This window comes from Columba livia, chromosome Z (genome assembly GCF_036013475.1).
Source record: "Columba livia isolate bColLiv1 breed racing homer chromosome Z, bColLiv1.pat.W.v2, whole genome shotgun sequence".
Taxonomy (NCBI): Eukaryota; Metazoa; Chordata; class Aves; order Columbiformes; family Columbidae; genus Columba; species Columba livia.
In genome coordinates this window covers 44,539,920-44,563,714 of record NC_088642.1, presented here as the reverse complement: position 1 = coordinate 44,563,714, position 23,795 = coordinate 44,539,920, and the positions used below count along the sequence as shown (strand labels likewise).

General features: G+C 42.7%; 1 protein-coding gene across 2 annotated transcripts; it reads left to right on the top strand.

The window, feature by feature from the left end:
- Positions 1-1,949: 1,949 nt before the first annotated feature.
- On the top strand, positions 1,950-19,620 carry LPL (lipoprotein lipase). Of its 2 annotated transcripts, none has more exons than XM_005499093.3 (10): positions 1,950-2,233; positions 9,076-9,242; positions 9,373-9,552; positions 10,300-10,411; positions 12,253-12,486; positions 12,730-12,972; positions 14,086-14,206; positions 15,021-15,203; positions 16,377-16,481; positions 17,475-19,620. In XM_005499093.3, exons 1-10 carry the CDS (start codon positions 2,164-2,166, stop codon positions 17,518-17,520), a joined length of 1,461 nt encoding a protein of 486 aa, XP_005499150.1. In that variant the 5' UTR covers positions 1,950-2,163; the 3' UTR covers positions 17,521-19,620. The 2 variants fall into 2 exon arrangements, with proteins under 2 accessions (XP_005499150.1, XP_005499151.1); XM_005499094.3 differs by having other exon boundaries at positions 1,966-2,233; positions 9,079-9,242.
- The last annotated feature ends 4,175 nt before the right edge of the window (positions 19,621-23,795 follow it).

Sequence of the window (23,795 nt, the reverse complement as noted above, 5' to 3'; positions counted from 1 at the left end):
TCAGTGGGGGCCAACAGTCCACCCAAGGCTGGCCTGCCAAGCACTGCCACTGCTCTTTCCTACCCACTTAAACTGATCCTATAAGCAGTTAAAACTTGAGTTGTCTTTGCTGCAGTAGCCATGGATGTACCTGTGCAAAACAGGAGCCCTCATACTCTGTTCTGCTCTGACTGTGTTGGTAGGATCACCTGTGATTAAGGTGGTCTGACACTCTCCGTTACAGCAGCTTGCTTTAAATTGTTTGTTCTTTTAGTTCTCAAAATGTTGCCTGCAGGGACTGGAATTTTCTAGGAAGGATGTCTGAACCTAGATACAGTCTGGCTGATTTCTAGGGGGGAAATTACACTATAGAGTTTCAACTAAATTAGATCAAAAGAAAATGCATTGTTTAGTCCACACTTGGGAAAAAAAAAAAAAAGCAACAAAGACATTAGAAAATTCTTGCTATTGTTTAGATGAGAGGGTCTCAAACACCGGTCAGAGGATATGCTCGATACTTGAGAAGCTGCAGTGCAAAATGCATGTTTCCCTGCTTGCACTACCACCACCTCTGGTGAGGAAGGCTGGTTTCATTACCTCTGGCCTCCTCACCTTCTAGCCGCTGCCTCTGACTCCCACTTTCCCTCACAGTCTCATACACTCCCCTCTCTGATCCTGCTGCCCCAGTTGTCAAGGTTGGAAAGAAACTCTCAGCACAATTGATTTGCACCCTGATTAAATTCCTCCAATGCCTTTTGGATATAAATAGGGGCTGGCAGCAGAGGAACTTCAAGGTGTGTCCTGGGGAGGGTGTATTCTCACTTCTAGATCTTACTGGTCTTTTAATGAAATCTAATGTTGCAAAAGTGACCCAATTCTGCTACACTTGAGCAACCTTTTATTGAATAGCCTTGCTAAAACAGACCAGGTATATTTTAGTCTTCTAAGGTACTTGGTCTGAGAAGAATCAGTCACCCTCAAAGTGAATTCAATTTGTGTCACTTTGCAAAACCAAGGGAGTCCTCACTCTCTGTATCATAAGCTCCTTTACAAAGCTGTGCCTTTGACAATACACTGCACGGTGAAATGAAAACTGGCCTTGTTATTAATTTAATATTTCTCTATTACATGTCCTTACACAACTGCTCTTTCACCCAGTGGCTGCCAGTGCAAAGCTGCTTGCAAACCATATTTCTGAGAGGGCAGAGAAAGCTGAAAAGCTCAAAGAAGCAACTTTGCATTTCTCCAGGGTACAGATGCAATCTCCAGTGAACTAATTTATGCTCCAAACTTGTATCCCCTTGAGCACCGGGAAAACATGGTTTTGGCCAAGGTTTTCCAAGGAACATCAGAAGGCCCCTTGCAGGCACTGAACTGAAAACAGCTTCTGGTGTAAAAGCACGTATGAGAAAGAACATCTTATCCAGTGGAGCTAAGTCGCCAAGGGCAGGGAACACCAAGGGGAGAGCGGCGGGGGAATCCTGCCTGTGCGGGCAGGGCTGGTGAGACAGCGCGACGGAGAGAGGGCAGAGCTGAGGAAGTCAGGGATGGGCAGAGGGAGTCAGGCCCGAGGGCGCGGGGCCAAAGGGTCTATGGGCACTGAGGCACGCTGCCTGAGCTCCCGGGTCACGGATGTGCCGAGCCCAACCGTGCCGCTCCAGACGCGCCACGACCAACCGTACCACGCGCTGCTGAACCCGGGGCCGTGACGTCCCGGGGCCGCGCCGGAGCCGTGCTGTGCCCGAGCCGTGCTTTGCTGGGGGCCCCACCATTCCGGAGCTGCCCAGGGCCGCTCTACCCAAACTGAGGGGAGGGGAACGGCAGAGAAGCGAAGGGCACGGCACGGCACGGCACGGCACGGCACGGCACGGCACGGCACGGCACGGCCCCCCTGCCCGCCCTCAGGCGGCGCCAGCCCAACCCCGCGGAGCGCGCCCAATGGATGTGAGGGTCATTTGCATATCTGCATAGTGGCGGGCACATAAGAGCTCGGGGAGGGAGCGCTGGTGGAAGGTTTAGTCGTCTGTTTTGGGGCGCTGCGCGGCCGCTTAACAGAGTGATTAATTGCATTATTTTTGTTCTGCAGTTGTATTTTTTTTTTAACCCCAAACTTATTTAGTTTTTGTTTCGTTTTTGCATCGAAACCTTTCTGTCGCGGCAAAGCGCGGGGAGAGAGGAGGAGAGATGTGGAGGAAAGCGTTCCTAGTCGCCCTCTGCCTCTGTCTGCGCTGGGTAGCTGTTCTCGGTGGCGGCGGTAAGTCCCCGGCCCGGGGAAGGGGCGAGTAGCCCCAGCACGCACGGGGCAGGGGGTGCAGGGAAGCTGTTGGGCATGCCTGGTACATTGCGGGGAGGAGGGTGCAGGGTAGATGTCGCCGACATTGCGGGAAAGAGGAGTTGGCAGCTTCGCTTTGTAAGGCTCTCCCGGGGTGCAGGGGATGCTGCGGGGCCTGAGAGGCGGGGGTGACCTCGGAAGGCGCTGGAGAGCGACGCTTTGGGAGCTGCATCCTCTTTAGGACAGACCCGGAGCCGGTCCCCTGCCCGGGCACAACATGCCCCGCTGGTGACATGGGCTGTGAAGGTTTGGGTTGTGTTTTTTTCCTCAGGAGCAAGGTAGTTTCCAAGAGGTCCCTTGCTGGGAAGTGAACTGGCACAGCAGTAACACCCTCGGCTCCCAGCAGGGCTAGGACCTTCTGCTGGGCATGGGACTCGCCCTGTATCTCAACTTCCTATGGTTCTTGGTCTAAGTTTTCTAAGGCAAGACCGAGTTTCATCAGTGTAACGATAATGTGTTTGTTTTGTAGTTAACACCTCTAATGCAGCAGAATCCATTAGTGAAAAAGTAATCAGAGGGGTGTACTCTCACAATACCTGTATATACATATGATTGTGCTTTGCTTACTACTAGATGCTCACTGATGCTCTCTCGGGCAATCATGACATGATTGCAGCTTTAATACAAAGAGACAAGTTTAGGAGGTAACTGCTCCTCAAACTTAGTTTTCAGTGCCCTGTCACAGTCTTAACTTACTTACACTGATCTCACCCACATAATGTGTATACTTTAAAGTCCACAGCCATAGAAGAAAATGTGGCTGTAGCTCTTAGAGGTACTGTGTGATAATAAAACGGAATATGGTAACTGCTGCTCTTTCACCGCAGATGTCTTTGTTATTTCTTTTGTGTACAAGAAAGCCGAAGGGAAGTATTCAAAAGTAAGAGGATGGGGTGCTAGGGCACAGCTAAAGGAATGTATTTGCACTTTAAACCCAATTTTGTGCCATCAGAGGCAATCAAAAGCAGTTTTCATCACCGTATCCAAGTTCTGTACAGTAAAATAACTATCCTCCCAGAGCAAGATTTCATCCCTGTAGGAACTGATTTGCAGCAGACTTACTAATGATTAAACTATTTCTCCTTAGGAACAGGTTCTATGAAAACAGGTTGTGTGATCATCCTAAAGTGATCCAAGCCTTCAGTCGTGCACTATTTCTTGCACACCACAGCAAAAATGTTTTGAAACCATGGAAAATACGTGATCCAGCCCTTCAGGAATCCAGAGTATTTAATAAACAACATAGAAAAAATATTCTAGGTGAAGATAATATTGCTGTTCCAAGAAAAGATAAAAATATTACTAGAAACACATTCTGTTCTCTACTTTTACCAGTGTGAATCCGGAGTCAGGATTTACAGCAGATGTATGCTGTTGTATGATGTGAGTTGCTGGGTTTTGTTATGGCTGTATTTGCAACAGCCCTGCCAGGGCAGCTGTGGCATGGCCCTTCCATGGCATGTGTTTCTGAGAAGGCACAGAGTTGAAGCTGTCAGGCATCAAAAGTGCGCTGTAGAATAACATGAGCACTAATACTCCTAACTGAAAGCTTGCTGGAATCTCCCCTGTGCCGGAACTACTTGCAAGGTATGGGTTTCTCCTGCATCCTTTCCTCCATATTACATACTGCAAAGTCTGATAGTGATTGCATTTTATTGTGTTGGGTTAATTCCAGATATCCCAGAGGGACTGATGGATTGCAAGAGCTGTGCTGGATTGAGTTACAAGCCCCCAGCTGCAGCTGAGTAAGAATCTATTTGAACAGGGAGTGCTGTGGAGAGGGCTGAGCACCCACATGCACAGTGTCAGAACTGTGGTTTGCCCTTGTTTTGCCAACTGCAGGGCTTGAGCTGGAACGTTCCAGCTCAGTGTCTGAACTTTGGCTTAGCTGCTGTTCAGAGGTGTTGCTCTTTCCATTGACTCTGCCTGGAACATTAAGGAGAACTTACTTTCAGGAAAGAGAAGACATAAATAAAACTTTAAGTCATAATTTCTTTACAGCAAAGTTCAACGATACACTGACTTGTGTGGTAGGTTTCATGGGATTGCAACGCACAGTAGTCTGCTTTTAGTTTATAGTGTAGATCAAATTAAATGATAACAATTTCTGTGATACAGCCTGTTTATTATAGCTGACCATGAGTTTGCTTCAGAACTCATTTAGTAATTCGGTGACTGATGGATGAATGATCCTAATGTTGCTATCAGCTGAGGGAAGAGTTATTCCAGTTAGCTCCATCTTTTTGTGTAAACGTCTGTTATGTGCTTATGTTTACTGCTGTGCCTGTGTGTCTGTGTAGGCTTGAGTTTACACAGTCTAGCAGTGTAATTTCTAATGATCGTTGCACCTAGCTAATAGTATTTCCATTTCTGTGTGCATGGTGCTAGGAAATTGTTATCAAAGATTCCCTTTTTACAGCCATACTTCAGGTGCACTGGTTCTGGAAATGCATTGTTATAATATTTGGCATCCTGTGTCTGATGCAGGCAATTTAACTTTTGATTAGTATTCCAGATGCTGTTACTTCCTCAAAACTCACATTCTTTACCAAGCTGACCAGTGATAAAGTTTTCTTCATCAAAATCAGTTGCCGGGTCACCTTGGCCTTCCCGTAAAGGAAACTTGAAGCTGATTTCACTTGATTAGTGTGTAAACTTGTATAGGTACAGTGTCAGAATGCTTAAAATCAGTAGGATGCTTTCAAAATTGATAGGAGTCCCTAACTGAATGGAATTTTAAAAATTGCAAGTCCAAAGCATCCTGAGGTGTAAACATGAAAATGGAACTGCTGACTTTTCCCAGTTTCTGAGCCTTTTTTTTCCCCCCACTTTCTTCTGAGTTCTACAATATTCTCTATACCTTGATGTACAGGACAACCTTTTTAAAATCTCTGAAAACAGAGATAATGTAAATGGAGGTGTAAGAAAAGCATCTGAAAGTTTGCAGAGCATGATAAAATGATTGAGTTTGGCAATGCAGACTATGGGCTGTTAGAAAAGCCAACTGGGGTCTGAAATTGGTGGTCTAACTCTTAATTCCACTCCCTTTTTAGTTCCCTAAATAGTCCCTTTGTAAGTCACCTTGTTAACTGTTAGCCCACAGCGCTGGCCAGAAACTTTTATACAATAACAGGGACTTGTATTTGCAACTGTGTGCCTGGAAGCTTTTGCAATATGAAACACATGCCTTTACACCTCCATTGAACTAAACTTGGGAAAACATGATTTTTAGCAAAAGCATGGATTTGTTTTTGTCTACTTATTTTTACCTCCAGATCTGTTTTTCCTCAAGACCTGTTTTGGAAAGGAACTTTCATTCTTGTCATGAAGAACTACTGTGGTGTCTCAATATGGGTGCACAGAAATTTCTTTTTATTAACTTCTGTATCTCCATTATGTGATACCTGATGCAAATTCAGGTGAATTTATATCCACCTTTCAGAAACATGCTGAACGCTTCTTATTTCTGTGTTTTCCTAGGTTTAATGAATTTGGGTTAGAGCACATCATTAACTAACCAGGGGTGGGTGTATACATGGACTGCCTCTGCATTTCTTTGGATTTGTGTAATGCTGTAAGAGTGAGACTTAACTTGAACTAGCTCAGTTAGGACATGATTCAAGTCTTTTCATTTTAAATCTATAAGGCAAATGTCTGACAAAAGTCTATGTATGACGAAGTTTAGTTCTGAATAGCTTTTAAATAGATCGAGATACTTTATGAGGTACAAGTGGGAAATGCTAGTTTTCTGAAGTTGTATGCTTTGTAGCTTCTCTGCTATAGCTTTTTAGAATGGTACATGTAGTTCTAAGTATGTGTAGTGAGTGTGTACATACTATGATGTATCTCTGTGGCATTTCTGTAATTTAATCTGCAGAAAGTGGGGGGTAAGGTGTGCAGCACAACATGGAGTGCAGACAAGTTATGCTCTGAGCCATACAGAACCTGTAAAGCCATACTTGGGTGAATTTTGAGGATACCTTCTCAATGAGCACATCATTAATAATTCTGTAACAAATCCCACCACACACACTTCCCTCGTCCAGAGGGTATCTTGCTGCTGGCAACTGAGCATTTGTGGACATTAGACAAAATGACACTTGTGAGCACAAAACATGCAAACAAGAATTTATTCTGGCTTTCCAATTCATTGTAAAACATAGCTAAATGAGCTGAGTGGCCTTCTGCCATTTCTCTAGGTCATGAGTTTACGAATATATAAAGGGTGAATGTCATGAGGATGGAGCCAGGCTCTGGGTGACAACCAATGATAGGACAAGGGGTAATGAGTTCAAACTGGAACACAAGAGGTTCCACTTAAATTTGAGAAGAAACTTCTTCTCAGTGAGGGTGACAGAGCTCTGGAAAAGGCTGCCCAGGGGGTTGTGGAGTCTCCTGCTCTGGAGAAATTCAAGACCCGCCTGGACACCTTCCTGTGTAACCTCATCTAGGTGTTCCTGCTCTGGCAGGGGGATTGGACTAGATGATCTTTCAAGGCCCCTTCCAATCCCTAACATTCTGTGATTCTGTGAGTTGTTGCTTTGCAGCTGCTGCTTTCTTCTTCATGACTCCATCTCAGAGCTCCTATGTCTTTAAATCCCACCCAAAGATTTTTAGGCTGAAACAGTAAATGTTTGGGAAGCACTCTGTACACCTTCAGTGGTAGGGGACACCAAACTGCAGTCTTTCTAAGTTTGTTTCACTTTTCTAAGTGCACCTTTAAGTATGGTGCACTTGTAATAAACCAAATTTACAATTTTAGCTTATTTCCAGAAGATATGTGGTCTGAACTAATATGTGAGTTCTAGCATATGATTGTAATTGAAAACTCACTATAAGACAGGATATAAATTTAATTTAGATTTTGAGTGATTACCAGGTTTAATTCAGAAGGGAAATGATATCTAAGTATGAAAGGAAGCACTATTAACTAGTGAGCAGGTGGACTACTCTTGTTAGCCTTCCTGTGCTGGGCAGGAGTATACATAATGGAAAGTCCTTGCATTGTATGCTTTACAATTGAAAGCTGTTCTTGGTCATTTCAAGGTTTTACTGATTCGCTGCTGAGTGAAAAGTTGTAGTTTCATATTTAGCCAATCAGCCTTTGGGACTTCTCTGGCTAAAAAGTAGATTGTGTAAGTCTAAAGATTTGTTTCAGAAAGAGGTTTTGTACTCTTTCAGTTAGAAAATGGAGTTTTGAATGTGCAAAAATATAAGGGGCAACTTTTGAAAAAGACTGGGATTTGATTAGTTTGGTAAATTTTGCTTTTGGTGACTAGTTCTACTGGTTGGGAGAGGTGTGTTTCTCAAACTTTATCCCTTCTTTAGCGGCAGGGTGGCAAGAAGAGGGTCCTCAGTGTGGTTGTCCTGGATTAGCTAGCCAGCCTAGCACAGTCAGGGTCAAAACCTAAAGCAGAGTGCTGCCTCTGTTCAATGAAAGGTTCTTCTTGCTTCCTTACATGTGCTTTGCTTTTAACGGATGAGAAGTTTTGGTGAATTCAGGCAGTGTTAAGCCACTTATTGTGGATGATGGCAGTCTCTCCAAGGCTTGTCCATGCTCATTTGTTGCCAGCCTGTGTGCTGGTTTTACACAGTATGTGAGAGGTTAGACCTGATTTCTCTGGCTCTCCAAGCACAGCAGGAACCTCCCAGGCTTTTTACAGCTACCTGAGGGTTGAGTGAGGCTGGGTGTAGGTCAGTGCCCTGCTGAGTTTGGTAGCTTGAAAGAGACCACCAGAAAACCTGAGTTTTAGAAAGAGTAGTTTGTTATTCATTACCTCTGAGTGATGAAGCACAACTTTATGGAGAAATACAGTTATCATAGAAAACCTTTTCTGCAATGGGGAAAAAGGAGAGTGGAAATTGGGCTTTGTGTGTCTGGCATGAGGTCCTTGCTTGTGTCCCGTTGCACTCCCTATGGTGGCCTGGAGCCATTAATTAGTGTGTGTTTAGGAGTTTTTGAAAGATTGGTGGTTGTGATGCCAGGCAACACAATACTCACAATACTGAGCAGGACGGAGTTGGTCTGAGTTCAGCTGCACTTGGAAAACAGGAAATCAATATTTGCTAAATGCAAGGTGACAAAGTAGGTCCTGGTTTAAGTCCACAATTAATTACAGGGTCTGCTGGATATAGAGGTACTTAAGTGTTGAATCAGATGTAAAAAGAGGAGGCATTTAAGTTTCTTCCCAGACAGAGGAAGCAGTGAGTATGAAGGCTAGAGTAACTTCTCTGCTTTGGCAGGAACATAAGCAAAAATTACATTTTGAAGCTAGAGGGAGTTCTCTAAGAAGTGATCTTTACAAGCCATCACATACTTTGTCACCACCAGTACATGATCTTCACCTCCTCCTACCCTGCCTCGCCAACTCAAAATAGTTTCAGGCAGAGGAAGATGTTGTGTGTTTTTTTTTTTTTTTTTTCCTAAAGTGTTGCTTGTCAGAAAAAATACTGCCTTTCTGATCTTCTGATCTTCTCACCTGCTGTTTTCCTCCATTAATAAAAAGTTTAAATTAGCATTTTGCAAAAACAGTTGTGACTTTGCAGCTCTTCATACACTGCAATTACTTGGTGCTATAAAGAGCCTTGTTTAGGTAGTGGTTATTGATGTGGAAAGAGTGATTACTGATGTGGAAGATGCACCACCAAAATATTTAATAGTATGGTAGGAACTTGCTGCTTTCCTGCATGTACTCTCTATGACTGTCCTGTGCAGTTCTCTACTTCTAAAACACTGCTGTATGTTTTTCTGTGCTCTTGCATAGCAGAAACTGAGACCAGTTTCGAGGGAATTGAGAGCAAGTTTTCCTTACGGACGCCTGCAGAACCAGATGAGGATGTCTGCTACCTGATTCCTGGGCAGGTTGACAGCCTGGCACAGTGCAACTTCAATCATACCAGTAAAACCTTTGTGGTGATCCATGGGTGGACGGTAAGATAAAGGGGAGGAATATCCCTTTCAACCACATTAATGATAAATTGTGCTAGATAAAACAGCTGAGGTGTCTATACACCACAGATAATCCTAAGATATGTCTTTTTTTAATAAAAAAACCCAACAGGTGACAGGAATGTATGAAAGTTGGGTCCCAAAGCTGGTGGATGCTTTGTACAAGAGGGAACCTGATTCAAATGTCATTGTGGTGGACTGGCTAGTTCGAGCTCAGCAGCACTACCCAGTATCTGCTGCATACACTAAGCTGGTGGGAAAGGATGTTGCTACGTTTATTGACTGGATGGAGGTAAGGCATTTAGTTACATGTCTCACATTGTACGTAATGTCCTAGGAGACAAAACAGCAATAATGCTCTTGTATTAACTATCTCCTGTGGAGTGTGGAGTAGGTTAAGCTTTTCCAGACAGTACTTTTCCTGGACTGGTAAAGTCCCAGCTTTAATTTAATAATTGTCGCTAACATAAGGAGGACTTCTATAGTGTGGTCTGGAAGCCTTACCTTGTGGTCTGTGGAACCCTGTAAGTCTACAGTATCACAGTATCACACAGTATGTTTGGGATTGGAAGGGACCTCAAAAGATCATCTAGTCCAATCCCCCTGCTGGAGCAGGAACGCCTAGGTGAGGTTGCACAGGAACATGTCCAGGTGGGTTTTGAATGTCTCCAGAGAAGGAGACTCCACAACCTCCCTGGGCAGCCTGTTCCAGTGCTCTGTCACCCTCACTGAGAAGAAGTTTTTTCTCAAAGAAGAAGTATTTCTGAAGGCTTTGTGAGAAGTAGCTATGAAAGACAGGTTGTTACATAGCAGCCAGCCCTTGGAAAATGGAAGTCTGGCTTGCCTTTGGGAAATACTTAAGAGATCCAGAAACTGGTGGGAAGGGGGTAGCTGAAAATTGTGTTATGTTAGTTGTATTTAGTGCTCATTCTGTTATTCATGGCTCAAAGAGAAATTCCAGTGTTTAGAATACATTTTCCCTTATGCTTTCTGATGTTTTCCCATTTGACTTCATTCGTTAAACTATTTTCTTCTGCAGGAGCAATTCAATTATCCTCTCAACAATGTTCACTTGCTGGGGTACAGTCTTGGTGCTCATGCTGCTGGGATTGCTGGGAGTCTGACTAAGAAGAAGGTGAACAGAATTACTGGTAAGAAGACCTGTGGTTGCAGAATGTAGAATGTAGTCATGTCTCTTCCATGCTGAAATATTCCTCTGGAAAATCATCAGAATAATTGTTGCTTCTTGGCTGTACTGAGGTTATGTATTCATGCTTTATTGAATCAGCAGGACTGATATTTTTGTAGTAGAACTGGAAAAGGTTCAGAAAACAACAAAGGTGATGGGTGAGAAGACTTGATCTGCTTCTGCACAAAAAGAGTGAGTAGGCAGGGATTCATCAGCCATGAGAAGAGACTGGTTGGGTGGTGTGATAGAGACTGGCCAAATCCACAGCTTGGAGAAGGTCACAGTATCTCTTGTAGCATGAGAACTTCAGCTGATTGTCTTCATCTAGGTGGTCATACCTTGCGATGGGTGGGAGCCATTAAAAAAGAACAGGAAGTAGATCCCCCTACAGTGAGGGTTGTACCTACAAAGCTCTTTTCCATGGCATGCGATGAATACAAGTAGCTTACACGGTCTCAGAGGGAGACTGGACAGATAATCAGAAGAGATGCACTGTGGGTTACTAGAAAAACTTAATCATGACAGGCTTAAGTAATATTCTAGGCCGAAAACCATACTGGAAGTATTTTGGGAAGTATACATATGCTTACTTTGTTCCTGTGCATGCTTAGGTGTCTGCTTAGGGTGATTTTTGGAGGCTGAGAATTGTGCTAGACAAGGCAGAGTGCACAGCCATTCTGGACTTAGTTTACAGCCCGGTACCTGGAAAGCTGATCCCCTAGTACTGATCTCAGTGACAAAGGAAATGCCAGCATCAGCAGAGGCTGAGAAAATCACTTATCTATGGTATCTTCATTGCTGAGAGAGCTTGGGACTGGCATTCAGATGGGAGTCTAGCTCGTGTCCTTCTGGCACCCTTTGCTCCTTTATGTGAGCCTGGCTGTGATCCTGGGTCTAAAGGTACATGGGTCGACTAGGCAGCAGTTGCATTGTGAAAGACTGACTCCTAAGAGGTGGCAGATTAAAATCACTAGTCCCTCTACCCTTCCTCTCTTCCAGCTGCAGCTTTGGTACTTTCACTGAGGTTGCCAAATCACACAAATACCAGTAGCCCTTTGTTATGACCCCACAGTTGCTCTCAGTGCCCAGGATGAATGTTTCCCCAGGAAAGCAGCATCACCTTTGAACATAGTGAGTGATGGGATGTGGTCCCCAAAGTCCTCACAGGAGAGAGTGAGGCAGCTCAGACCAGGTGAGGCTAATAAGTGGTAGGCAGCCCAGGTGCCTGTCCCTGATGAGGGCTACAGAAAAGATAAGTCCATTCACCTCTGCCTCCAGCTGTCTCTTGAGTAGCTGTCTAATCAAGAGATGGTATCTCTTCACTGGCAGAATAGGGTGTTTTTTATGTCAGTGTTGCTGCAGCTTCACAGTTTACCATAATAATCCCCTTCCTCTTAGGCATGTAGACAGTGAAGCTCTTGTTTATATTTCCCACTAGTTCCCCTAGCAGGGAGTTAGCAGCAAGACATTTTCCACACTTCAGATGCTTCAGATAGAAATTTTACAGTAGATGACAGGAAAACATTGAGAAAATATTTGCTGGCTTCTTTCTTCCATTCACTGGAAATGCAACAGCTGTGAGGAAGTTATTCAGGCTTCTTTACATATGTTTACAAACATCTTTTTTTAAAGAGTGACAGCATGTCAAGGTAGTGTATTTGACTCTCCTGTATACAGGAATGCTACTTAAGTGATAACACTGTAATATATAATACTCTAGCCCAATGTGGTAGCTAAACATGACATTTATCACTGTTGGTGTATTTGGCAGAGAATCTCATTTTTTTTGTTTGCCCCATAAAGGGCTGGATCCAGCTGGTCCTTCCTTTGAGTATGCCGATGCTGTCACCCGCCTCTCCCCGGATGATGCTGACTTTGTGGATGTACTACACACTTACACTCGAGGTACTCCAGATCGCAGCATTGGGATCCAGAAGCCTGTTGGACACATTGATATTTATCCTAATGGTGGAGGTTTCCAGCCAGGTTGCAACTTGGGAGAAGCACTCCGTCTGATTGCTGAAAAAGGCTTTGCAGGTGAGGCTGATCTGAAAAAAACATCTGTTAACATCCAAAGGGATATTTTCAATAGCCTGCAGGTTTTTTTGCAAGCAAAGATCTCTTTGAGAGGCACAGGAGCTTGTTGTTTTAAGTGCTTTTAAAAGTCAGCCTTAAAAGCCCAGCTCTGACGTAGTGGGTCATGGCTGTTGAAAGCATTGCTTAAGAGTTTATATCATTATATGCATGTGTGTATACATATTACACATTTTTGTTTTCAAGATGTGGATCAGCTGGTGAAATGCTCCCATGAAAGATCCATCCACCTCTTCATTGACTCACTCCTTTATGAAGAAAAGCCCAGCATGGCCTACCGCTGCAACACAAAGGAGGCCTTTGAGAAGGGTCTTTGCCTGAGCTGCCGGAAGAACCGCTGCAACAATTTGGGTTACAAGGTCAACAGAGTGAGGACGAAGAGAAACACCAAAATGTATTTGAAGACTCGTGCTCAGATGCCATACAAAGGTCAGTCATGCTTGCTTTCTGGCAAGCAAGGCTGGTACCTCTGTTCAGCTGTGTGTGAGGGTGGGTGCATGCTGCAGATGACAATATCGCAGCTTTAGTGCCTGTGGTGAGCAGTGGTGAAACTTGCCTGCAGTTTGCCATTAAGCACAAGCTAAGGTGCAGTCTCAGAAAAAAAAAAAAGTATCTTACTCAAGGTGTGGAAGTGGGGGTAGAATGCAAAGATGTTTGTAACAAGTTCCTAAGTAGCAAAATTAAGAAGACCTACTCTGCATCCCAGTCACTTGGAACAACTGAGTCTTTCAAATTTTTCAGTACTCTTCATCCAAATGAATTTTTCCTATTGCTGGGAAAATAATCAGCAGAGCCCAGCATGATGAGCAACATCTTTGAAGATGTACAACCATCAGACTTGTGCCTTTTGTAGTACCTTTGTCAGAGGAGCACAGGTCCTCATTAAAATATCACAGCACTTCCTGATTCCCATTGCCACAGTGGTGCATCTGCCAGAAAGAACTGGAAGGCTTTCAGCTAGGGAAGTAGCTTCTGATTCGGATTTTACTCTTTTTTTTTTTTTTTTCTCCTTAGTTTTGACTGTACCACCTGGAATGCTCATTGTGTGTGTTCTGTGGGGGCCCAGCAACTGGCACATTCCTGTAGTGTTACAACAGCTGCAAGACTAGTGTTTTGTTGGCATTTGGTGCTTAATCTGCAGTGTCAGTGGGTTGAATTTTTTTTTTTTAACCAAGGCTCCTGTATGAGGAGAGCACAGCTCACTTGTTTCAAGTCAACGATGGCAATTCTTACACATTTATAAAGGGCTTGAATGTCATACTGCAGACGGTGGGGTTATTAGAGTGGCAGTCAACTTAAATGCAGAGTATAGCTGAAAGAACTGCAAAGGTGTTTTTTAATCATGATTCCTGTGCATCCTGATCTTTACCTTCTCACAAAAATAGTTCTCTGGATAACTGCAGGGATCTAAATCTCAGGTTATTGATGTTGGCATATTCTAGCGTAGGATAATGCATGAGGGGTTTTGGGTGGTTTTGTCACCAGCAGTTTCTTTGGAGATTGTTTTTTTTCCAAATGGCCTTTTCTTTTGTGTTCTTCCAGTCTTTCATTACCAGGTCAAGATTCATTTCTTTGGAAAGGCTAATACAACCAAGACAAACCAGCCATTCCTGATCTCTCTCTATGGCACTCTAGATGAGAGTAAGGACATTGCTTTTACACTGTGAGTACCTACAGAAACAACTGCAATGTACTTTTGAATCTATCTGAATCTGCTAAAGCTCCAACTGGAAAACTTGTTCTAGCTCCAGCTACAGAATTCTTACAGGGTTCCAGAATCTGCCCTTGTCTTTGATCAAGGGGATGCATCCACTGCTGAAGCTAAAGATCTAAGCTCTATAAGAGCTGATCTTGGTAAGATGTCTGAAATATAGAAATGTGAATTCTGATCTGTGTGTCAGCCTAATAAGAATTTTTGTGGTGTGCCAGCTTTCTTGATTTCTCCTCTTTTCAGTAGCATTATGTATTAAAGTTCCTTAAAAGCAGACTGCAACCTGAAGTTGAGTGTCTTGATGGGCCTGAAGGCCTCAGGGCAGAAGCTGACAGAGGCATGGGATATGCTTCCACAGCTCTGCAAATAAGCAGAAGTCTGTACTATTATCCCTGCACATGGGCTGGCAGGGAATGGGGCTGGGAAACAGCCTGTCTGCTCCAAGAAACCTAAACTGTTCCTGGCTGGTGTTTGTCTGGCTTCTCTGAGAGCCATCAGTACTGGAGAAGATACCTCTTGCTTTGCAGTCTGTCCTGGGATTTTGCCAGCCTTGCTGAAGAAAGCTTTTCCTTCTGCCTCTACAAAAGCTTTTTTTTTTTTCATTCCATTCATCAGAACTATGGACAAGGTTGCTTTCTTCTTTTCTGAAGTACATAAAGTCCTGGTTGTGTTTCCCCTTAATTTTCTTTATCTGTCCAACAGTTCCTTTTTTTTATTTTTTTTTTTTTTCCAATTGAGGTGTTTTTTCCTTATTTCCCTCCCACAGGCCTGAAGTGTCTTCAAACAAGACCTTCTCCTTCCTGATTTACACAGAAGTGGACATTGGTGACCTGCTTATGCTGAAGCTGCAGTGGGAGAAAGATACCTTCTTCAGCTGGTCAGACTGGTGGACTCCTTTTACTTTTGACATCCAGAGAGTCAGAGTGAAGTCTGGAGAAACTCAGAAGAAGTAATTTTTTTATTGTTATAAGCCATATTAGTTTTAATTGACAGTGTTTCCTGATTTTTTTTTTTTTCTGGTGTGTCACAGGGTGGAGCAAAACATGGAAAGCTGTTACAAATGGGCGCAGTACTAATAATCAGGGCTCCAGTGGCACCAAATTGGCATTTTTGTCACCCAGGTTTAGTTGTTTGCTCCCATTGGGATCTGCAATCTGTAGTTTTACTCCTATGTAATTCATTTGCATACCACTGTCATGTGCTTTAGGTTAGTTACAATATACAGGAGAGGATCTCCATGAACCAGCATCTCTGATTGTATTTGCAGTTCCTCTCCATCTTTCTCCTGGTGGACATTTGCATAGGTTTTCTTGCAAATAACATGCTTAGAGATTTTTAGACACCCTTCCAAAAGTGTTTGCACCAGAAATCATTGCTTTGTTAAACTGGATTTTTCTTAGCTGTTGAACACCTGAATGGTGGGTGAAAATTGAAACACATGGCTGTTACAGGACTCTGCTAATGCATAAGTGTTAGAACAGCGAAGTCTGAACAGAGCTGCTTTGATCTGAATCTTTTGAAATACTCATTAATAGACATGAGATCCGTTAGCAGAAAATGAACCCAGACCAGAGTATGAATGTCCTATGGATGGTATCAAGAATAATATTTTGCTTGTTTGGATAAACAAGGTGAACTTGATCGAAGAACAGTTATCAGAGCTGAACAAACGTAGGGGTGGGGAAAGTACTGATAAGTAGAAAAGCAATTGCTCTGGTTTGCTGGAGCTGGCAACCTACTTTATTTGCAAAAATATGCAGTAGTAAGGCTTTCTTCAAAGATCATTCACCTCACAAAGAGTCCCACAAGGACTGGTGTAAATAAAGACCCAGGAGACTGAGAACAAAGCTTCTGCTCTCTTAGCTACGGGGAGATTTTATGCATGGGACCAGTGGAAGTTATGGCTACATTTAAGGTCCATGCGTAGTGCATTTACCAGTTTATCATGCACAGTGTTTCTTTTGTCACAGAATTCTCTTTTAAAAATTTTCTCATAGGCTTGTAAAGTAGTAGTGCCTTACATGACAAAGTATAAAGGCTGCTTCCAAGCACCAGTCTTGTTTCTATGGTTAAAAAGAGACATCTGGCTCAGTCATATGATTGTCCAATATTTATTCCACAGAGTGGTGTTCTGTTCTCGAGATGGCACCTCACGTCTCAGTAAAGGAGAAGAGGCAGCAATATTTGTGAAATGTTTGGAGCAGCCTGTCAACAGGAAGAGAGGAGGGTATGAATGTTCACTGTTTTTTGGCTTGGGAGAAACTTGAGTGGTAGCAGGAGGATCTAATAAAACTTCCTGATTTAGTTGAGCAGTGCAGTAGTCTTCTCAAGGCTTTGGGAGCATCACAGCCCAGACTAACCTGAGGTTTTCTTATGGTAACTTTTGCAGCTTAAAAATCCCTGATTTGTTTATCTGCTAACCATCTCCTTGTGTGGTTGATAACATGTCTGAAAAGCAAGTAAAAGTCACTGCCCCTCATGTTCATGTGGTGGCCAAGTATAAATGATTGTTAGAGAGAGTTTACAGACAAGGCACTAGTGCATGGAGGAAAGCATGCCTCTATCTGAAGATAGCTTACATTTACCCTTAACTGAAAAACATCCAAACAGAGTCAGTCCAGAGCCCTCCCTTCTCAGTCACCAGCAGCAGATTCAGAGGCTGGTGCAGGAACTGAGTAGTACCTGTGCCTGTGCTTCCCTGGCACACAGCTTTCTGAGGGCAACTGTCAGGTGAGTGACTTCCTGAGATTTGCATCTCTGATTTGGATCAGAGGTTGAATCTGTGTTGCCCTTGGTGCACTTTAGTTTCTTGATCAATTATTTTTCTAACCCAGAATAAACTTTCATATGTGAGGCCAACTTTATTTGGACTTCATCCACTGAAGTTTGAGCTGGAGGAGTGGTCATATTTATTTTAGTGCAATTCCTGTGCTTGAAAGGTCTCATGGGAACACTTACAGACTGAGATCTAGTTCTTCATAAAAAGGCACGTGTGCTGAACCTCACTCCAGGACAATGACCTGGGGAGGCCTTGAGAGGTCTGTGTTTGTATTTGACATGTGTAAAATCAAGCAGCAGCCAGGAAAGCCCAAGCACATAATTTTTTTTTTTTTCCTGCTAAATAGTGTTTTTTTTAATCTTAAGTCTCAAAAATAATACAAAAAGGAACAGGTATCTTGCATCTTCCTCATCTGTCTTTTTTTTTCTTTTTTCCCCACAGTGCCAAGAAAACCTCCAAAGAAAATTCTGCCTATGAATCTGCTTAAGTGACAAGAACGAAGGTTTTCCTCACTGGGGAGGAGGAGGATCTGTTCATCCCAGTGGACTGGATATTCAGAACCAAATATATAGAAATATTTATCCGCTGCTGGCTTTTTGCCTGCTGTTTCTAGCTATCTTAGGAGACTTCTTGTAAGGAAGTCTCAGCATACAAAGTACTAATCATAAAGATACATTATCCAAATAGTTGAAAAAACAAAAAGAAATCTGCAAAACAACTTGCCAAAGGCTTGAGTGCTGGGAAGGAATAAGTAACTTTGCTTAATCATTGTGCCTTGTGACAAGGTTTCTTGACATCAAATACTCTATAGCAATTTCCTAGTATTTATTGAGAAGAAGCAAAGCCCTATACCTGGCTTTTCTTTCTTTTCAGGAGTCTTCTGAAATTGGACAGCTTTTTTTTCTGGCTTGGCTGGCTGGATTTTCAGACAGTTCAGTGGCTAGAGTTCATTGTCTTCAAGTGTGTGTTTTGCAAATGAGTAGGTTTCTCCTGAAAAACCCCACCTTTGTATTACTAAAACGTGTCAGGGCCTGACTTAATATGGGGATTAATTTTCTAGTTTGTGGTTATGGATGTGTTTTACTGGGGGTAGATGCCAGTGCCTCTTAACAATAGGCATGATCTGTTAAGCTATATACTTCTATGCAGCTTAACCTGAAATAAATAGCAGCTGTAGGAGAAGACAGCAGTACCGAAGTCCTGTGCAGATATTCAACTTTTCATCTGTGCTTTCATTCCTTGAAAATGAAACCATCTACTCTCCAACACTCTGTGAATAATGAACTATTACCAGGTGGTTGTGTGTGTGTGTGTTTGTTTTTTTTTTTCCCCACCACTTGCTTACATCCTGTATGTGACAGTTTCTCTGCTCTTTGATGCTGAATGTCAGCCATGCAGCTGAGTGGCTGCTGTATGCAGTCTTCAGTGCAGGTGAATCCACTTGACAGGTGACAAGCATGCTTATGGTTCCCTGTACCGGGATTGTGACTGTGAGTGACCCACCTTGGTTTTGTTGCTTGGCTGTGATACAGTGCTAGATCCTAGGCGCTGCTTTGTTTTCTGACATGAGGTGGAATTCAGCAAGAAGCAGGAGCTGTGACAGTTAAAAGGAGCCTGATTGTGCGATGAACAAGAATGACTGCTCTGAAAAACACTTGAATTAGATGTGCTGCAAGTTGCCAAAAATAGATATACTGAACATATTCTACTTCCCCTTTAAGCAGTATGTAATTTTTCTAGTGCTCTGAAAGGTTCAATAGCCCTCTTTTAGCCTTCTAGAAGACAAACAAAATACTGGGCAGGTAGAAGTGCTCAAAGGTAGACACAGTGTAATGTGAGCTATTGATGCTGTCTTTTGTAGACTTATTCTGCATGTGCAAACTGTGGAGGCAGTGATTTTTGCAATATCCCATCTTGAAAGCAAAACTGATACGTATGAGTTTATATGCACAGTTTTTCTTTTTTTTTAGCTGTGGCTGCTAGTATATTTGGGGATAAAAGTCTTAAACAGTGCAATATGTTGGAATATTAATAACTCTAAAATTGCTCATATTTGATTTCCTAACCCCTAAACTACAGCAGAGATGTGATGAGTCACTGAGGGTGGGGTTGGGTGTTGAGTCATTACATTTGAGACCTCTAAAAATAAATATTATGATTTATTCCCTGTAGAATTAACATTGTATTGCAATTTTCTCTAAGTGTTAAATTCTTCGAAAATAAAGTGTCTGAACAGTTGTGCTCTTAATACAGGATCAAATACAAACACATACAGAACTTGGATACAAAATAGGGAAGGTTCTTGTACAGGAGGATGCAAGATTTAGCTTCAGATGTTATTTATTAGCTGTAAATAAGGTATTTATGTGTGTAAAGGTAGTTTGTATATATTGCTGAAGTTGCTGACAGTCTCTACATTAATACAGTTGTGTGGTATTAATCCTGTATATAGCTTTCAAACAGATTTTTATCAACGAACTACTTATACTGTGTTATTTCTTATGTGGTTAAAACTTTTTTAAAAAAGGAAGCTCCTCAGTTTTGTACAGAATGGAAACCTATGGTTTTAATAAAACTGTCAAACTGATGCCAAAGTCACTATTTCCTTTTGATGAAGCCATGTGCTATCTGTCTTTTATGTGAAGGCCATAGCCTCTTACTTGGATTCTGGGATGAAAAGATAGAGTAAGATAGATATATATGTATAATATACATATATATACACACTTTTTTTAAGCAACATGTGATTTTTCCTTTTGGGAAATACAAAAATCGTGTCTCCAGACTTCAAGGAATCATAATGTGTGAGAAAGTAGTATCCCTGTCACTAGAGTGACTTACAGTTTGTTGTTTTCAAGTCTTATGCCCTTTGAACAAGAGCCCTTACATCAAAAGGCTTACTTCTTCCTTTGTGTTTTTTAATTCCCCTGCAGGTGTCAGAACTATGCTTCTGCTCATTGCTGTACCAAAATAGATATATTCTGACCCTGTGGGCATATCAGGGAAGCACCATTCCCTTATCACCACTGCCCCTTAAGGGAGTAACAGTGGAAAACAATCACTTTGGGCCACATCTGGTGGTTGTCACCAGAACAGTTTGCTCTGTGCAATACACAGCAAGGCTTTGCAAAGGTCTTTAGGAGGGGTGTGCCAGAATTTACAAGAGATGTAGTAACATGCACATGGGGGACAATATTAGGAGTATTTGTAGCAGCTCTGAGCTGACTTGGACCCTGCTTCCAGCACTTACCTGGCCAGAGACAGCTCTTTGACAAGAGCAGAACATCACTCCATGTGAAAGGAGAAGGGAGGTATGAAATGAAAAAGGTCTGGGCATAAAGGCAAAGGACAAATAGAGGGGAAGAGATGAAAGGAGAGGAAGTGGAGGGGTAATTGGAGGTGGAGTATGGAGTACCCTAGATGAATGAATGGAAAAAGGAAGACAGGGAAGGAACCCAATCTGCAGAGACGGAATGCATGAAAATGCTGGCAGCAGGTGTTCTAAAGATACTCTGCTCCTTTCTGTCAGTGTCTGGGTTGGGAGAGAGGAAAGACCCCTACAGTTATATGAGACAAGGCCTGTGACCACATTTCCTAAAAGAACCATGATTCTTTTAAAGCCACAGCAATCTCACTGTACTAAACACATTATTAGGTAAAGCAGAGAAATATTTTTTGCCCAGGTCTCCCTGTCCCCTTTACTCTTACATCTTGCTCTGCAATGCCATACTACATCAGGAAAGGTGGTGACCCCTGCTCACTCTGCCAGCTGTCTTTGGTGAGGACTATGTGCAGTGTTCAACTGTCCTATGGCTAACCCATGTCTTGAACAGGCAGAAAGAGATGTTCTTGGCTGGAAAGAAAGGGTGCAGAAAGAATTTCAGCTAATGTACCTGCGAGGCAAGAAAGTCCTGACTCAAGTACCTAGTTCATAGATTTTTATTCCTACACATTTCATTATGAAGAATTTTTGGAACCAGCAAAAAATGTGCTGCCCATAGGGGTCTCCATACTCATTAGCAGTTTGGTAGTTAGCCGATTTGACTCCCCTGCTGAGGCGCCATATTCTTCATAGGTAACTGAAATGTGGCACCCGTTTTCACAAGTTTTAAGCAGACTGCAGGGAGCAAGAATAATAGCTTATTATCTAAAGTCCAAGATTAGTTCCTCCATAAAAGCTGAGAAAGCACTCAATTGATTCAGCAGTGGAAAAACTATTCCTCTTTCTGTTTCTGTAAAGTGGGTGGTTGATTTCTGTGAACCTTGAAATCACAAAGGCCTGTGTATATCCCACATCTTTGTATACCAATGCTTTTTTTCCTTCTCACTGTGATGACTAGTTATGGAAAAATTATTTTCTCCTTTCAGATATAGTTGTGTGTCTGCTTTTCTCTGTGTGTTGTGAATGAAATTTCAGAAGCTTACTGCTTTGAATGAGCAAGATGTTGCAAATGCATTGTTTTCAAAGCTGCTCAAAAACAGATATTGAAAACGAATTTTCAATAAAAGAGGAGAATTAAGGTAGCTGTAGTATTTTCCTTTTTGTTTAAAGTTGTCAGTGCGGGGCTGTCCATATTATGACTTTGTCAATCCAAACATAGCAATATGAAAATTCTCATGTCCAAGGGAACCAATCCAACTGCCACCAAGTCATCATTCAGGAAAAAATTTTCTGTCTTCTTTTGCTGCCTCTTTCCAGAAAAGTCTTCTAGTCAAAGTCTTTTGTAGCAGGTCTGGGAAGTCACCAGTTCACACATAAACAAATAAAGGGATTAGCATTCTCCAGTGACTGAAGGAGAACAAGGAAATGAGAAGAGGAAGGGAAGGGAACCATTTGGCAGAACATCCCATATAGAGCCTGTCTCAACAATGCCTTTATATCCGTGTGTGGTCCTATCTCTGCTAAGCAATGCTCAGGATGCTTCCCTAAATCATTTCAAGTTAGCTCAGCCAGAACAATGCATCCACATCAGAAAAGCAGATGCTAAACTGGGACCACTGTGGGTGTAGCAGGTGTTAGTGTGTGGGTGCAGTGTATGTCCAATGATGTAATCTCTCAGCCATTCATGTCAGATAAACACTGTGTTCTGCATTGTAGGCCCTTCCTGTGGGAAGTAACCTGATATCATTAGTCTCGCCACTCACCAATGACTGGAGAGTCTCTGCTACTGTTCATCACCCCACCACATTGAACCAGTGGTTGAGCAGTGAGACAGCCTGGCTGGCCTTGTGTCTGTCCCCAAAAGCGCCAGGAAGTGAGGACACGTCTCACATTGCTCCACCTACCAAAGGGTTTTTTACCCACAATAAGCTGTAAACCTGGAACCTTCTAAATACTGAAACAAGGACACTCCCAAACAGAGAGAACTGCCAGTGCCAGCTTCACTTCTTTGTATGCACAGACGCTTCACGGAATTTAGGAGCTGTAGGAACAGATTCCCATGCTAGAACAGGTTGAAAATATGCTAAGCATAACCGTATTTTTTTCAAAAGAAGCATTAAAAAGCAAACAAAAAAAGACTTGAGAAGGTTTCCTTTCCAGGTCCTCATGTACTTGTGAGGCCTGTTGCTTTGTTCCTGTGGCATGCTGCATTCAGGAACTTTTGGGGGTTACTTCTGCTGTTGCTGATGCACAAGGCTCCTTTAACCTTTGGGATTAGAAATCTGTCCAACAGCTGACTCTTTATGTGAGGAGAGGGCTACCAGGCTTGTGCTCTTGGTGAAAAGGCCAACTGTGCCCTCACAGTACGAGGCTAATCCAAACCCCATTGAGGCTGGGAAAAGTCTTTTTGTGGGCTTTCCTAACACCTGGCATGATATCGCAGTTTTAAAATGAAAGCACAGCTCAAGCTTTCTTGCCTTTGCTCCTCTTATGCATTATTAAACTAAGTGCACACAATGTCAGGTCATGATCTGCTCAGGCACTATGTTAAATACCATCTCTGGATGACTTTTTACAAATACTCCCAGCATTTTTTGGCCACTTGCTTATTTGTGGGATGCCAGAGAAAACATCGTAGTTGCAGTGATGTAAAGAGCACACAATTAAAATTAGAAGAAAAAAAAAGGGAGAGAAAGACATTGTACATAATACCTCATTTAACACCTAGTAGCTTCTGTACAATGATACAAGACTGAGACAGTCCCAGGTAAAGCCTACTGTTTGCCTTGGCCTTCTTGCTGGCAGGCCAGATGTTCCCATGGGCAACGGGAACCATCTCAGGGATGCTCCCCTGTAACTCCAGCTCACTGCTCTGAGTGGCACACTACTCCTGTGATGCACTCCTTCCAGACCTTTGCTGGATCTTTCCCTGAAGCTGGGAATGGTCACACCGATTCTCAAATTCCTCACCGCTGCCAAGCTGCAAAATGGGAAATGGCATAGCTAAAGCAGGTGGTTTCTTGATCTGTAGCAGGGAGGTTCAACAGCCAGGAGGCTTGACAGAAGTATAAATTTTGAAGCACCGTTACTTGTCAGTGTCCATTTTGAGAGAAATCAAAGCAAAAGCCAAACAAATAAAAAGCAAAAAGAGCAGAAATATCTAAGAAGAGGGGGTCTTTGGTGTTGCAGCAGGTTGTACAGAACTGTACTATAATGAAGTGAAATCAGGCGTAACAAGACTAGCACAGCAAAGCTGTTAAGCATCCGCTTGATTTTAAATACACATTCTCCTGACATCAGGAAAATGGAAGTGTGCACCTGAGGCTAGGTATACATTTAAGTGCTTTGCACTATGTTTATATTTATTTAAAATGTTTAGT